This window comes from Prionailurus bengalensis, chromosome D1 (genome assembly GCF_016509475.1).
Source record: "Prionailurus bengalensis isolate Pbe53 chromosome D1, Fcat_Pben_1.1_paternal_pri, whole genome shotgun sequence".
NCBI lineage: Eukaryota > Metazoa > Chordata > Mammalia > Carnivora > Felidae > Prionailurus > Prionailurus bengalensis.
This window is the reverse complement of record NC_057346.1, coordinates 30,463,757-30,478,968: the sequence shown is the minus strand read 5'-3', so window position 1 is coordinate 30,478,968 and position 15,212 is coordinate 30,463,757. Positions and strand designations below refer to the sequence as shown.

General features: G+C 45.0%; 1 protein-coding gene across 2 annotated transcripts; it reads left to right on the top strand.

Moving 5' to 3' along the window:
* The first annotated feature begins 2,728 nt into the window (after positions 1–2,728).
* On the top strand, positions 2,729–8,285 carry SPATA19 (spermatogenesis associated 19). 2 transcript variants are annotated; one of them, XM_043578850.1, is made up of 7 exons: positions 2,729–2,899; positions 3,071–3,127; positions 3,590–3,682; positions 3,859–3,950; positions 6,405–6,482; positions 6,785–6,876; positions 8,107–8,285. In XM_043578850.1, the coding sequence occupies exons 1-6, from the start codon at positions 2,822–2,824 to the stop codon at positions 6,849–6,851; spliced, it is 465 nt and encodes a 154-aa protein (XP_043434785.1). In that variant the 5' UTR covers positions 2,729–2,821; the 3' UTR covers positions 6,852–6,876; positions 8,107–8,285. The 2 variants fall into 2 exon arrangements, with proteins under 2 accessions (XP_043434785.1, XP_043434784.1); XM_043578849.1 differs by having other exon boundaries at positions 2,730–2,899; positions 6,785–6,860.
* Positions 8,286–15,212: the final 6,927 nt, after the last annotated feature.

Genomic DNA, 15,212 nt, shown 5'->3' with positions numbered 1-15,212 from the left:
AAGGGATTTCAAGAGTAACAATAATGTTCTCTTTCTTAAATGTGTATTCTTGTATTGTTATTCTTTAAACTGTACATAAAGTATACTATAAATATTCTTTCATATGGATTAAATATTCAATAAAGAATGACATACTGAGTATTGGTAAGAACATGAAGCAAATGTTACTTTCATATATTGCTTATGGACAAAAGTTGGTACAACCACTTTGCAATACTCTTTGGTATATACTAATACCAAACATATGTAAAGCCTATAACCTAGCAATTCCACTTTCTGGTATGTATATACTCAAGAGATTTAGTGCCTATTTCAACCAAAAGATAGGTATAAGAGTGTTCATAGCAGCATTAGTCTAAAAAAGCATCAAAATAGATATAGCACAATGTCCATCAATAGCAAATCTGATAAATAATTTGTGTTCTGCTAATACAAAGGAATACTATGCAAAACTTAACCTGTGCTGATAGAGGTCAAAATCCTGGTCACTTTGTGGGAGAGTGTTACTTGAGCCTCCTGGGGTACTGGAAGTTGTTTAGGGTGCACGTGTGTGTGTGTGTGTGTATGTGTCTAATTTTTCTGAACTGTGCATGTATTTGTATGTTCTACTGTGCACATTTTATAACATAGTAATAAAAAAGTGAGAATAGATTTATGTGTCTGTTTTATTTTGGAAACATAAACACAGGATGTATATCTTAAAAAACTTATGAAAATCTTACTTCTGAAGTAAGAACAAGGTTAAACAGATAGGAGAGGAGATGGAACCCACTGAGTATATCTTTTCATGTAGTTTTAACTTTTGAATCACATTAATGTTTTTATATTAAAAAATTACATCAATCAGAGTAGAAACATAACTTTTAGGGGACAGTGGCAGAAACAGAGATTCTACCAATGAGAGCATTGCCCTCACAGATTCCCCACAGGATCTTTCACTAGTAATTTCATCTTCTATTTTACAATTTCCAGTCTTCCTGGGAGTTAGGTTGGGGTCATATGAGTAGTACTGGCCAAAAAGCTTTAAGAATGGATGAAAGCTTTCAGCCTTTGGGCTGAACCAGAAGAGCTGATTTTATTCCTCCATGTGTTCTCTCACCTTGTTTCTGCGACTGAAGGGTACATGATGAGACCTTGGAGCCACAGGATGGAATTCTTCCCAGATCTCTAAATCACCACATGAACCCAGAAGAGTTGCTCAACTTCTATTAAAGTTTTTGAGAGTGAGAAGTAAACTTTTTTTTGTGTGTGAAAGTTTTTATTTTAATTCCAGTTAACATACAGTGCGATATTAGTTTCAGGTGCACAATATAGTGATTCAACAGTTTCCTACATCACCCTGTATAAGAAGTAAACCTCTTTAAAGTTATTTATTTACTTATTTATTTATTTATTGAGAGAGTGTGAGCAGGGGAGGGGTAGAGAGAGAGGGAGAGAGAGAGAATCTCAAGCAGGCTCTGCACTGTCAGCATTAGAGCCCGACATGGGGCTTGAACTCATGAACTGCGAGATCATGACCTGAGCTGAAATGAAGAGTTGGATACTTAACTGACTGATCCAGCCAGGTGCCCTGAGAAGTAAACCTTTCTAATTTCGGAACTAGCCTGTTAGCTCAACATAGCCTAGAGTATTCTGATTAATAGAGAAGATGTAAAATTGAGATGATTTGTGGAGAAGGAGGAGACACAGTGGCTATATGAGGGGAATTGAGGAGAGTGAAATAAATATTCTTTATATTCTTCAAAAAATAAGAATGAAAACTTTTATAGAATATTAGAGCTAGAAGAAAACTGCAGACTTTATTCAGTTCTTTTCATTTTGAAGACAAAAAAATTTAACCAGAGAGACAATCTTGATTGAGTCAAGATCACACAACAAGTTAATGGTAAAGACAGGATTACAACCCTGGTTTTTAGGATCTTGAGAATAGTCTCAGGGTTAGGCTACAATTACTTTTGAGAGCAGCTGAACATTTGCTCAGGATCCTTTGGGTATACTGAACTTCCAATTTCTTGGTGAAGGTTCTAGATGGGAATAGCAGCCACCTGAGCCTCTATCAGGCTTCAGACTTCAGCCCCAACTCTGAAGTCATAGCACAATCTCCTTTTCATTTCTATTTTACTGTCCTTCCCTAGGCAGTCCACTTGAAATCATCAGGAAATATATATATATATATATATATATATATATATATACATTTTAAATAAGAAATGGCGCTTTCACTCTTATCGTTTGGGTTATTTTTTTATGATTTGAATCACTGGTGTAAACAAAGTAAAAAAAAAACAAGAAAATATCCTTGTTGAGAATTTTGTTCTTCCATCTTTGATTTTTTTGGGGTGGACAGATTCTTTCCTTACATGTAAGAATAAGAAGTACCTGTGGTATTGTTTGCATAAATATCTAGAGGGCTCAGATCATTTTGTTACAAATTTATTCTTTTGATTTATAAAAATCTCTTTATGCTTCAGCATTGCTCAAAACAGGGTGACCAGACATAATCCCCCTGCCCCAATCAAATCTCTATGATTTTGATAATTTCCCCCATGTGTCTTCTTCAGGTTTATATTGGTTATATCTTGTTTTTCTTTCCATCCTCCCATCTCTCCATTTCTGAGCCATCACTCAGGCAGATACTTACTGACCTCTTTTTTCCATCTCCACTTTGACCCAGGAGATTAAAGGAGGCCATTGTCACATCATCATTGGTCAGCCAATCAGGTGAGTACCTCCCGTCAATGACCTCCTTGTTCCAGAGGAGTTCTTCAGCAGTTTCAATGGAAGGAGGGAGCCAAGAAGGAGGCCTGGCATAAGTCCAAAGATGATAATTACAACATGGATTGTGTACATTCTTGCCCGGAAAGGTGCAGGGTTCCCCTTCCCACCAAAAATCAGTTCGGTAGGTGGAGCTTGGGATAGCTACCTGGAATTGTTTCTCATCCATCTCCTCCCTTCTGAGCCCCTTACTGCACTTCCAAAGAGATCGTATAACATAACTTTGAATATGAATGGAGGAGGAGGGCTGGTTCTCTAGGTATTCTGAGGGCATTAACTTAACAATTTGTTACAGGACGTTGAAGTTGTAGAAAGTGAGGCTGTATCTGTAGTACAGCACTGGCTGAAAAAGGTGAGTAAGATTTCTCTATGACTCAGGGTACCCCAAATTCTAGAGCGCTGGCCTCAGCGGGTGCAGGAATCTGGACTCCTTTCCTCCTAAACCTGGGAAACTCAAATTCATTGCCAAACACCTTACCCAGAGCTGTGTCTAATTCACCAAATTTCCTAGAAGATGCTGGGGCTTGTGTCTTCATCAGAGATGTGTTGGAATCATCACTATCCCCACCCTGCTTCTCAAGGATACTGGATGAGAAGTTTCAGATGTGTCACCTCCAGCTACTGGGCATCTCAGCAGTATCTTGGGATAGGGCCAAGGATTTAATGAGTCCCCTGGAATTCTACAGATAAGCTTGCTATGGAACTTTGAGAGATAGAGTGTGTACGAAAAGACACACAGCATGTGTAGGGAAAACAGGGAGAAGGAAGAAGAGATACAGAGCAACACTTTCAGGGGAAATTACTCACCTTTCAGACTGAAGAAGAGGCTTCCCAGGACATAAAGGAGAAGATGTCGACCAACTGCCCTCCCACGCATGGCCAAGATGTACATGTGACCAGAGATGTGGTAATTGAGAGTTTGAGGCAATCATCCTAGGGGAGTGGGCAGATAGGTGGACATGCACAATGTCCAATTGAAAAGGGTCTTGGGCAAGTGGGTGGAGCTTGTCCAGGCTGGGTTCCACCCCTCCCAGGGAGTCCTTGCTGGACAGTAGTCACATGCACCCTACCTGGGTTTCCTAGGTGAAGCACCATCTCTCAAAGTCTGATTTGTTGGCAAACCAGAGTCAAGAGGTCCTGGAGGAAAGAACGAGAATCCAGTTCATAAGATGGAGGTAAAACATCTCATTTGCCCTGAGCCGAGTTGTGGGGAGGGAGGCACAAGGGCCCCACCTTCAGTATACCTGGCCAACACAAATTCACAGCTATTCTTCTCCAGAGATGTTGACTTTTTGGCTGAGAAATTTTTCAGTCTTTGGGGTCTTAAGGGAATATTTTTGCTATCTTGAAAGCCCAGCTCATTCCTAAGTTTTAACATGACTTGAGGGGTTGCAAAACTGGGCTTGCTCACCGTTTCTTAAATGCTTCTGAATAAATTTTAGACTTCTGTTACTTTTGCACTTGATTTGTTCAGAAGTGGCTGTACTTTAAAGAGCAAAAAGAAAATAAGCTCTTAAAATGCAAAAGCCTGAGCCCTCATCTGCAGCTGAGGTGAGAGGAGGTTTCTCAGTGCCCAAGGCTAGAATTCTGTGCTTCACATTATGGTGGCTTTGCCAGCCTCCCGCTATGCCTGCTGGAGCACAGACCACCTGCATCTGCCTCTCTTGGCTCTGAAGGGCTGAGACCTGAGGTGGAGGGAGATGGGCCTGGAAGCCAGCTCATTCTCTCTGGCATGAGCGTCCCTATTTCCTTCAGGACTAGGGTTCACTCAGGGTCTCTTTTCCCAGCCAAAGAAATGTGGGATTAAACAGGTACTCCTGGAAACTGTGGAACAGCTCCCCTCTCATTTCTGTACTCTTTTCTTCCTTCCCCTGCCTCCATCATCAGCTTTGTTCACTTCTACTAAGGAGGACATATTTCTCAAGAAATGTATTTTTGCTGAGGAATATCCAGTTTTCTCTGTTTACCCCTTACAGTGCCATTAGCATTTTAAAACAGTATTCAAATGCTCAGTAATTATGTAATAGGAAAGGGTAGCAAATAATGGAATTTGAGACCTCCTTGGGAAAAACTTTTTGGATGGGAAACATATTCTAAAATCATAAATGTTGGGGACTGTATACAATCACTGCCGTGCATGTGGGAGACTGTCCCTGCCTGACATAGCTGCACTATATGGAATTGTAAATGTTGCAATTCCTTGGTCTGGATAATATGAACATCATCTTCAGATATTTTTTAAACATTAGCTGTATGGCATAACTAGATTAAAGCTTTGGAGACAACCTACAATCAATTATCCGTGTGTAATTTTTCCACTCTGGACTTTCTGTGGATTTTTTAAATCCATAAACTGTGACTGGTTCCCCTACAATCCACTAGTTTTGGTATTATTTTATTAGGTTCAGTAAATATGTAGTCAGGGAATACATATCCCTTCATTAAGCATCAGTGGATACTCATTTATTTGGTAGATGACCACCAGATGTTTGCTAGGACCTCTAAAGAGAGAGAAAATAAGATGGAGTTCCCCGTTTCCAAGGGATAAAAGTGAGCTAGGTGGATAAGGTATGCGAATGTTAGAGAAAATGTCAGAAAAGCCATGAAAAGGATCTATAAGAGCATAGCATGGGAGACCCAGCTTGCACAAGCTCTAGGCATTGCTGCCTGGAGTAGCCAGAAGAGGTTTCTAGCAGGACATTTGCTTGGACTGACCCATAAGCTGGGCAGGGACAGGATAAACAGGAGCAAGAATGAGGGGTGTTTCAAGAGATCACGAAAGCCTTGGCAACTTAGCCAATTCCATCTGGCCTCCAGTGCCCAGTGCTGTGGCCCCTTCTCTGAGGTTTCCTGCTTTCTGCCTTGGGCTGGGAGTAATCTCTCCCTTCTATGGAATTCCTTTATCCTCTCTTGCCTCTCTTTGGACACTGACCCAGCTCTACCTTGTGTGAGTGGTAAATGAGCACATTTATCTCTCCCAGACTTCAAGTCTTCACATTGAAAGCCCCAGAGCACCTAGAACAAGGCAATTTTAATAGATGCAAAAATGGAGGATATAGTGGACACACTGGTTTTGCTGGAGTGAAGGACTTGTGGGGGAAGAATAGAGTTGAGGGGGGCATGAATATGAATTGCACCACAGAGAGGAAGGCAAGTCAGCATGGTGAAATAAAACAACAGCAGCAATGAAGGGTCTGCAGCTTCTTTGTGACAGAATTTTCTACAATTATCTCTAAACCATAGTGAATATGGCACAATGTAGGTCGTAAAGAGCTGATAAGAAAGTTGGAGAGGAATTCAGAATGAGTGAATTCCATGTCTTACAAGGTTACTCACCTGCTGTGCAACTCTAGTAAAGGCACTTAAACTTTCTGTTTCTTCAACTTTCCCTACCCAGGATTTTCTACCTACCCAGGATTATTGAGTCGCTCAGGGGTACTTGATAGTAAAACAAAACAAAACAAAACAAAACAAAACAAAACAACCCTTGTGTGCCTCATGAAAGAGGAGTGAAGGACAAGATCAAAATTTCATAGTGACAGAATATTGTTTATATGATTCCAACCCGTTCACTATGCTTAGTGATAAAGAAACTCAGGAATTCCAAATGTTTGAATGGTGTTTTTCAGCCATACCCGTATCTTCCAAGTGCCAAGTGAGGTGAGGGAGGATGTTATGCGAGACCGAATAGAGCAGGTGAGACGAAGGTAAGCCATTTGGGACAAGTTGATTTGTACTCCTAACTGGGGGCAAGTGGCGATGGGGGTGGCTGTTAGCCTCTCCTCTGTGGGTCTCCCTGGCTCCAGACCACACCTGGGTTCCATGGCCATGCCTGAAGCCCTTCTTGGCTGAGTGTCTCTTTGTGGGACTTTGCTCCAGGACCCGAATGGGGCAATGGCTCAGGCATGGGCTGTGTGGGCATCTCAGCTCCACGCCATGATCTGGATGTGCACTCTGGGTAAGCTTTGCCATCTGGCAGCCTCCCCTTTGCCGTGTTCTTCATCTGCAGCCTATGCAATCTTACGGATGAATCATCTCAGGAGATTCACAACAGAACTTCCTATGCAGACTGCTGAGAGCTACAGGTGAGAGGGCCAACAGGTGAGGAAAAGATGCTGTCCTGGGTGTGAGACAGTGTCCTGGGTGGAAGTTTGATTATAAAGTTTACCTTTTCATTTTGGTGAGGAGGCCTACACTTGGGGCCAGTGGGAGTGGTGGTGAGGTTACCTTAGGCTTCTGCAATGCCTTGCTAAAGTTTCTGAAAGGACTTGAAGTCAAGTTCAGGATTTGACCTCTCTGACACTTTTAGCTGTGGTGTCACAGTGAGTGCTTCTAAGCCTGGAACAGGTAAGGGACCACTTGGGATCTTGTGTTAGTAGGTTGTCAGAGGACTTGCTGCTCTGCATTTTTAACACCCCAAGGCATTGCTGCTGTTGGTCTACTGACCCTACTTGAACCACAAGGTCACAGAGCACTGGGGTCAGGAGTGAGGGCATATATGTTTTGACCCTTCCACCAGTTGGGACTTGGCTTTGGGTCCCATGGCTTCTTGGCCTGCATTTGGTACCTGTGGTCACAATAGTGGCCATTTACATGGCTCTGGTAGGTGGAAGGCCAATGACAGTCGATGCACTACAGAGGCCATCCATTCAGGAAAAGGTTACTGCACCCCTGTCAGGTGTGAAGACTGAACTGGATGTCATAGGGGACTGAAGGAGTGATTTAAACACAGTAGAACCCCAACATACTTTCAAGGAGGGCTATGGAGATATAGCACTGGCATTTATGGAATTCTTATTGTATACCAGCTTCAGCACAAGGCATTGTCAAGATTTCTCATCTGATCCAAAAGAACCTTAAGAGGAGGGCATTGTTCAAACCCACTATACAGATGGCACAGGATACTGGCTTTTAGTCCAACTCTATGTGCCTCAATTTTTTCAGACTTTAGAACATTGCCTTGAGGACAATGGCTTCCAGCACTTAGTAAATGACATGATGTGCCATGTCAATTGTTTACTCATATTAAAGAGATAAGGAAGCTGGGGTGCTTGCAGGGTCTTCTGAAGTTTGAAGAAGCAGATTTCAATTTGTATTTTCAAAATAGGTCAATTCAAATGGAAAGTTTCAAGTTAGAAGAAAGCCAAGTTTCAACCCCAGCTTTGTCTGATACACTATCGTCCTTTCCCTCCATGGGTTTTTCTGCTCTAGGTGCACCTCAATGAATGTTGGGGTTGTGGGCTTTGGAGGCATGATCATCAAGCCCTGTAGCCATCCTGCATATCTGTGATGCATCCCTGCATTTCTCTGATGCAATCCTCTGCTTCCCAGGTTCATGTCCTTTAGGGTCAAGGAACAGCCTGTGTCAGAAGAACATCTATTACCCCTTGACCTGAGGAGCGACTATACCTGGGGAGATAGAATCTGGTGGGTGAGCCTTTCCTTGTGACAGTGCAGCACTGGAATCTTCCCGCTGAACTGCTAATAAAGAGACATGGTATTTAATCACTGTCCTGGTCTCTGGTGTGAGTGCTTTGCCATCCATTCATTCATCAGGCTCTGAGCACCTCATGGGCTTGGCTCTGGGGACTCACAGCTTGCAGCTTTTTGGGGAGGCAGATGACAGGCCAGAACAGAGCTGTGTCAGCAGACCATGTGGGGTGCTCCTGGAACACTAGAAGGGGTGATGGGCTAGGCCAAGACAGGAGGATTTCTGGGGGAAGTGTGCCTTGTTTGTTTCACTCAAGTATTTATTTTATCTTTATTTCTTCTCTAGCTCTCTTCCCGTCTTTATGTAGATCCAAGTTTCTGACTTATTCCTTTCCCTTTCTGAAGAACTTTTAATAGTTCTTGTAAGGCAGGTCTACTGGAGACAATTTGCCTTGAGTTTTGTTTGAGAAGGTATTTCTACCTCACTCATGAAGGACAATTTTGAGGGACATAAAATTCTAGGGTTTTTTTTTTGTCTTTAACACTTTAAATACGTGCCCCACTCTCTTCTTGCTTGCATGGCTTAAGAATGGATGTTACATGGAATTTTTATCCTTGCTCCTCTTTAGGTAAGGATTTTTTCCTACTCAGGCTTCAAGAATTTTTTTTCCGTGTCTTTGATTTTCTGCAGTCTGAATATACTATGACGAGGTGTAGAGTAGGTATAGGTGTAGAGCTTTGAATGTTTACCCTGCTTGGTTTTCTGAGCTTCCTGGATCTGTTGTATGGGGTCCACCATTGCAAAATTTTCAACTACTATTACTTTGACCATTTTTTTTCTGTTCTCTTCAGTTTTCTCCTTCTGGTATTCTCATTATGCATACATTGTACCTTCTATAATTGCCCCAGTTTTTTTCCCATTCTGTTCCCCCATTTTTTCCCATTCCTTTTGTTATCTTTACTTTGTAGTCACAGAACTTTCTGTTGGCATTTCTTTGAACTCAATGTTTATTTCCTTGGTTCTGTGTAGTCTACAGATGAGTCCATCAAAGACATTCTTGATTTCTATTACAGGATTTATTATTCCTGGCATCGCCTTGTGATTTTTCTTAGGGTTTTCTTTGTCTCTGCCTACATTGCCCATCTATTCTTGTGTATCGTCCACTTTTCCTATCAGATTCTTTAGCATGTTTATTATAGCTTTAAATTCCCAGTCTGACAATTCCAACATCTCTGCCTTATTCGAGTCTGGTTCTGATGCTTGCCTTGTCTCTTCAAGCTGTATGTTTTTTTTATTTTTTATTATTATTATTATTTAAAATTTTTTTTTCAACGTTTATTTATTTTTGGAACAGAGAGAGACAGAACATGAACGGGGGAGGGGCAGAGAGAGAGGGAGACACAGAATCGGAAACAGGCTCCAGGCTCTGAGCCATCAGCCCAGAGCCTGACGCGGGGCCGAACTAATGGACCGCGAGATCGTGACCTGGCTGAAGTCGGACGCTTAACCGACTGCGCCACCCAGGCGCCCCAATTTTTTATTATTTATTATTTATTTTTTTACCTTTTATCATATAGTATAATTTTTTGTTGAAAGCCAGATATGCTGCATGAGATAAAGAAGCCCAGACAGATAGTGTGAGGTTTTATGTTTATCTGGTTAGGAGTTAGGCTGCATTTCCTCTCTCCAGCAGCTGTAGTTTCAGAGACTAGCATTTCTTTTTGTCCCCCTGCTTTTGTCTTCCTTGTTGTTAGGTTTCCCCAGAGGTTCCTTCTTAAAAAGGGTCTGAGACTTATAATTCTTTCAGCTGAAACTGCCCCCCCCCCCCCCCCCCCCCCCCCCCCCGGCCACTGCCCATTGTTCTATAGGGGACTAGTGATGTGGTGGTGAGGTCTGAGAGGAGAGGGGGAAGGTCCTAGGGTCCTCTGATCAGGTGTCAGTCTCTTAGGGAGCCTGTGCCCCTGGCTGTGTCCATCTCACCTTTCCCCTCCCCCCACCTCCACGTTAGGAGAGGCAGGAAGGCCAGAGAGGGCCACAGTTGGATGTTTTCCTTCCCTCAAGGTAGGCTCTGGAAAAAAACAGTCTACCTTGAGAACAGGCCTTTGTTAAGGAGAACAGAATGCTCTGGACGTGTTTCAAAATGGCTATTTTCCTCTCTCTTTGCTGAGGTGGGCAAGAAGGAGGGGTTCTAATCTTTACTGTGAGAACCTGGTTGGGCTTCTGGAGGGAAAACTCAGAAGTGGAGGGCCTCTTAAGATTGGGCCCCTGGACTTATTAACTCTCAAGCTTGTCCACATTGAGCCACCAGCAATTCATCAATTACATTTAAGTTTCCCTACTCTGATGCTGTTTCCTAGAGGTTACTGTGTCTAAGATGTAATTCTCCATAATAACCTGTCTCTCTCTCCAACTCTCTGGTCAGCATTTTGCCCTTTGAACTATTGTTGGTTTTTGGTTTGTTCGTTTTTTTTTTTTTTTTCTAATTGTAAGATTGGGAGTGACAATTGCAAGCTCTTTACATATTAGACTGGAAATTGCAAGTCTTATTCAGGTCTTTATTAAGTGTCTTCTAACGTGGACTGAGCACCTACTGTGTGCCATGTACTATCCAAGCAGCCCTCTGATATAGATGCTATTACCACATGAAAGGAGACAACACAAGACCGAGTATCTTGAGTTACTTTGGTGACATCAGAGTGTGAGAACATGGCCTGGCTTCTGGCTCCCAAAACTTCTCTCTCAGCCACACTGTTGTACTATGTGTGGGCCTGGACTAGGCCTGGGGAATGAAACAATAAGTAGGACCCACCCTCTCTCTGCTCTCTTCAACTTCATTTTGATAGGTTTTGATAAGTTTTAAACAGTCACAATTTTCACAGTTACTATAAAGGAGAAGTACTATATATAATGGGAACTTGCCCTAATCAGAGAATAAAACAGATTTATTTTTGATTATTTGAAAATGATCATCCCCATTGCACAGATGAAGAACTGGAAGTTCAGAGAGGTTAAGTAGCTCTCCTGATGTCACACAGCCATCCAGTGCCCTTAACCACTCCATTGTGCAGCTAAGCTGGGGGAAGGGTCATTTTGATTGATTGTGGTAGTGAGCCTTGGCCAGTAAGACAACACTGTAGAGGGAGAAAGGTGGAGGTAGGACACGTCCTTATCCACCATGCCCCACTACTCCCAGAGGTCAGGAATGCCTGCACTCTCCCTCTCCATCACCTTTCCCTTCCAGCTTGCTTGCCTGCTTGCCCCAGTGGGGAGGCAGAGGGCAAAGGACAAAGTAGGAGTTGACCAGCCAGGGGACAGAGGAGCAGAGCTAGGCAGTGGTAGGTGAGAGGACTCTGGAATGAGGAGAAGAGTATGATGTGACAGAGAAAATGCCAAAAGGCCACTCTAGCTGGATGGGAGCAGGAGGAAGAAAGGCCACAGAGGAAGCTGTTGAGAGGGGGCCAGGGCCAGGCCATATGGTCTGGGGGCCTTGTCTTAGCAAAGATGAAAAGTGCAGGAATGTTGGAGGAAGAAGGGGATCACATATGTAGAGGCGGGCTGAGCTACAGGGTGGAAGCAGGGACCTCAGGAGAGGTCTCTTTGGGGAGGTGAGGGGATGTAGAGGAACAAAAGGATTTGAACAGGACAGACATGACTTGGTGATGTGTGACACCAGAAGAACTGGGAAAAAGAGAAGTCCTGGGGGTGCAGCTGTCTGTGGAACTGCCACTTACTCAGATAGTGGAGTCTTGGTTGGGGGAGATAAGTTAAGTTTGGGTAATGATTTAGGCCCCTGTAGAATATCTCAGTGGTGATGTCAAGCAGGTGGATGACGGATAGACAGAACTGGGCTTGCCGTGGGGAGTCGACAGCTGCAGGAGGAGAGAGGTAGGCAAGAAGTAAGCAGGCCTTTTTCAGCAGTCCTGGATGTGACCTTGCCTTCTCAACCCCTCATTCATTATCTTGGGAAGGCAAGGAGTGGTGATTACCTTGCCAGGGCTGCATTTTGTGAAGGGACAAAGCCCTCTTCACTACCCACCTACGAGGCTGTTTTGCCAGAAACCACCAGATGGCGCCATTTCCACACAAAATCATGTTCTGAAGGTGAACTGGTCTTTCCTTTGAGTCAGACCGTGGGTGCGTGGCAGGATTTAAATTTTAGCACGATTTGGGAAGTCCAAACAGATGGAAGGCCTTTGAATATCTCAGTTTAATGATGGTTACAGTTCACATCCACATACATGAACTATATAGGGGCTATTCATTCAAATAAAAATTATTGAGTGTTTACACCCAGCATTGTGCTAGATAGAGTATGGAGATACCCAGATGAATACTCTGTCATATATCCTCAGGGAGCTCAGAGTGGTGGAGGGGCTGACATGCAAACAAATTTTCAATGTTGTGTGTAAATGAACCAAGAGGGTATATATGGTAAAGCAGAAGAGGGAGTGATTTTCTCTGCTTGAGAGAAAAGGTACAGACTTCCCAGCAGAGGTGACATTTAAGTAGAGGATTTGCCAGGCTGTTGTAGTGAAGGAGGGTTCTTTTAGGCAAAGAGAATACTCAAATGGGAAGGCATTCAGAATGTTTGGGGCATTGGACCTGGGCCTGAATGTTTGGAATGCAGGATATGGTGGAGAGAATAGTGGGCAGGGAGGTTGAGTAGTGCATAGGTGGGGATCCCACAGGTGGGTGCAAAACAAGCCCATGAAACCTGCTGCAAGACGCCAAGGAAAAGATGAGCCAAACCTGCAATGCTGGTCAGGCAAGGCTTCTCTGGAGAGAGGAGAGGTGCATAGTGTTCCAGCTTTAGGCACTTGGAAAAGAGGGGAGCCCACTGCACTCAGAAAGGAAAGGAGACCTACAGTTTTGGGCTCTGACTTGGGAGGTAATGGTTAAGGAGCTCACAAGCCCCCACAGCTCTCTCACATACAAACATCTGGAGTTTGGGGAGAGAGGGACCTACATTAGTATTATAGTCGCAGCTCCTTCAAACCTAGGGTGGAAATGAAATCATTAAGTGGCTCAAATGGAGTTTTGTTCTGTGCATGATTAACCCCAGGAGGGGAGTTTGGGAACAAATATGCCTCCTCTACCTGTATTACAGGGGGACTGAGCCATGGTAAATTAAAAGAAAATCACTGGCAAATTTGGGATCAGTCAGCTGTGACCAAGCCATTTGTGTAGTTAAATGGAGCTGAAAGAGCTAATAAAGGCTTTGTGGGTCATGGATCTTTCTGTGAGGGGAGGGCATGGGAGATAGGGGTGGGGGGGGTGGGGGGGTTGGTCTAGACTGATGCTTGTAGAAGTTATACCTGGGACTTCTTGGTGGTGGTGGGGGGGGTGGGGGGAAGTTGGCCTGTTCTCATCATCCAAGAGTGTGTCATGTCTTAATGGGGAACTTGTTAATTCTAGACAGAGATAGTGACACAGACCCAGACTTGGGCCTCTGGTGTCTAATAGAGGACAGACTTGGTCTTTGCAAAGCAGAGGCTTGGGACACCAAAGGAGAGAGGAGCCAGTACCTCCTGAGTCTGTCAATGCAGAATGCGGTCCATATAGGGGGGTTAGGATCCACATGCTGTAATGAACAGTACCAAATGTGGGGAAATGCAGGATGAAGACCCAGCCAGTGTCCGAGGGTGTCCACTGAGAGGTGGGGTGGGGGTCTGGTCCATCCCCAGAGGAGAATGTAAGGCACCCAGTAGACAATGCCAGGCAGATGGGCTGCCCAGGAGCAGACGGGGAGGGGCTGGGGAGGAGAAGTGGAGACAGCAGGGAGGTGTTAAAAAACAATTCAACCCAGTCAACTAGAAGATCAAATTGTCTTTATTAAACCATTGGGTAGCCTACCATCTAGCTAGTAGAGGGGAGCTTCCCAGGAGCTGTGCAAAATGGAAGGTTTTTATAGGAAAGGGAGTGGGGCGATAAAATTATTAGGGAAAGAAAAGGATTGTTTCCTAGTCAGGTTGAGCCCGGTTAGGGGGAGAGCAGGGAGGGGGTTCTATTTTGCAGGCTGCCTCATCATCTTTGAGGGGGGGGGGCGGTTGGAGAGGGTCCAGGTGTCAGATTACTTCAAAGGCACTGATAAGAAAATTCCTGACTGGTTAAGACAGCATTTCGGAGGGAGGTTGAACTGCAATTAGGTTCAAATCCCGGTTTAGGGACTGTAAGTGACGTCTGTAGTTTTCCATTTAACAGAGGAACCCAGGCTCCAGCTCCTGCAGGCACCTTCCTCAGACTCTGGGACTAAACACCACGATGTGGCTGCAGGTGTGGAGTAGGGAGGGTGCACAGTCCAGAAGACAAAGCAGGGACCTGGCCTGGCCCAGGCCCCTTCTGGGTGACTTAGCTGAGGATGCTAACGTGTGGTCCCCCCGCACCGCAGGGACTGGTTCTGCTTATGTTTACCTCCCCTCCCCAGGTGCTCAGCCACCTGTGCCCATCCCCTCCTCCCCCCCTCCCCCCGCCCCCCGCCCGCCTCCGCCACGGCCTGGAAGGGTGGGGGCCGACCAGAAGACCTTCGCAGAGCCACCAGACGCAGTGTTCGACATGCTTTCCAATTACTTGGCAGGCTCGGCAGCGATGCTCGAAATTCATTTCGCATCCTGAGAGGGGAAAACAAAGGCAGGGGAGAGCAGCAGCTGCTCTGGGTGAGCTTGGGAAACTTTGCTCCCAGCCAGGCGGAACTGAGCCAGCGGGGCGGGCGCAGGCGGCAGGGGGCGCTGCCGGTCCTCTCTCCAGCCTCGCCCCTAGCCCCCGCCTCACACTCCGCAAGCCTTGGCCCTTCCACCTGTCTCCCCCGCCCCCACTCCCGCCTTGACTTGTGCCCTGTCTCCCCTCTCCCCCTGCCTCAACGTCTGCCCCCAGTCTCTCCCTCTCCTCTCCCTTGCTCCCCCTTCACCTCTCCCCCTCCCTTGCCCCCTTCCTCTGCCTTGCTCTCTTCCCCACTGCCTCATTCCCCGTTAACCCTACTTTGCTCCCTTCCCCCTGCCTCATACCCCTT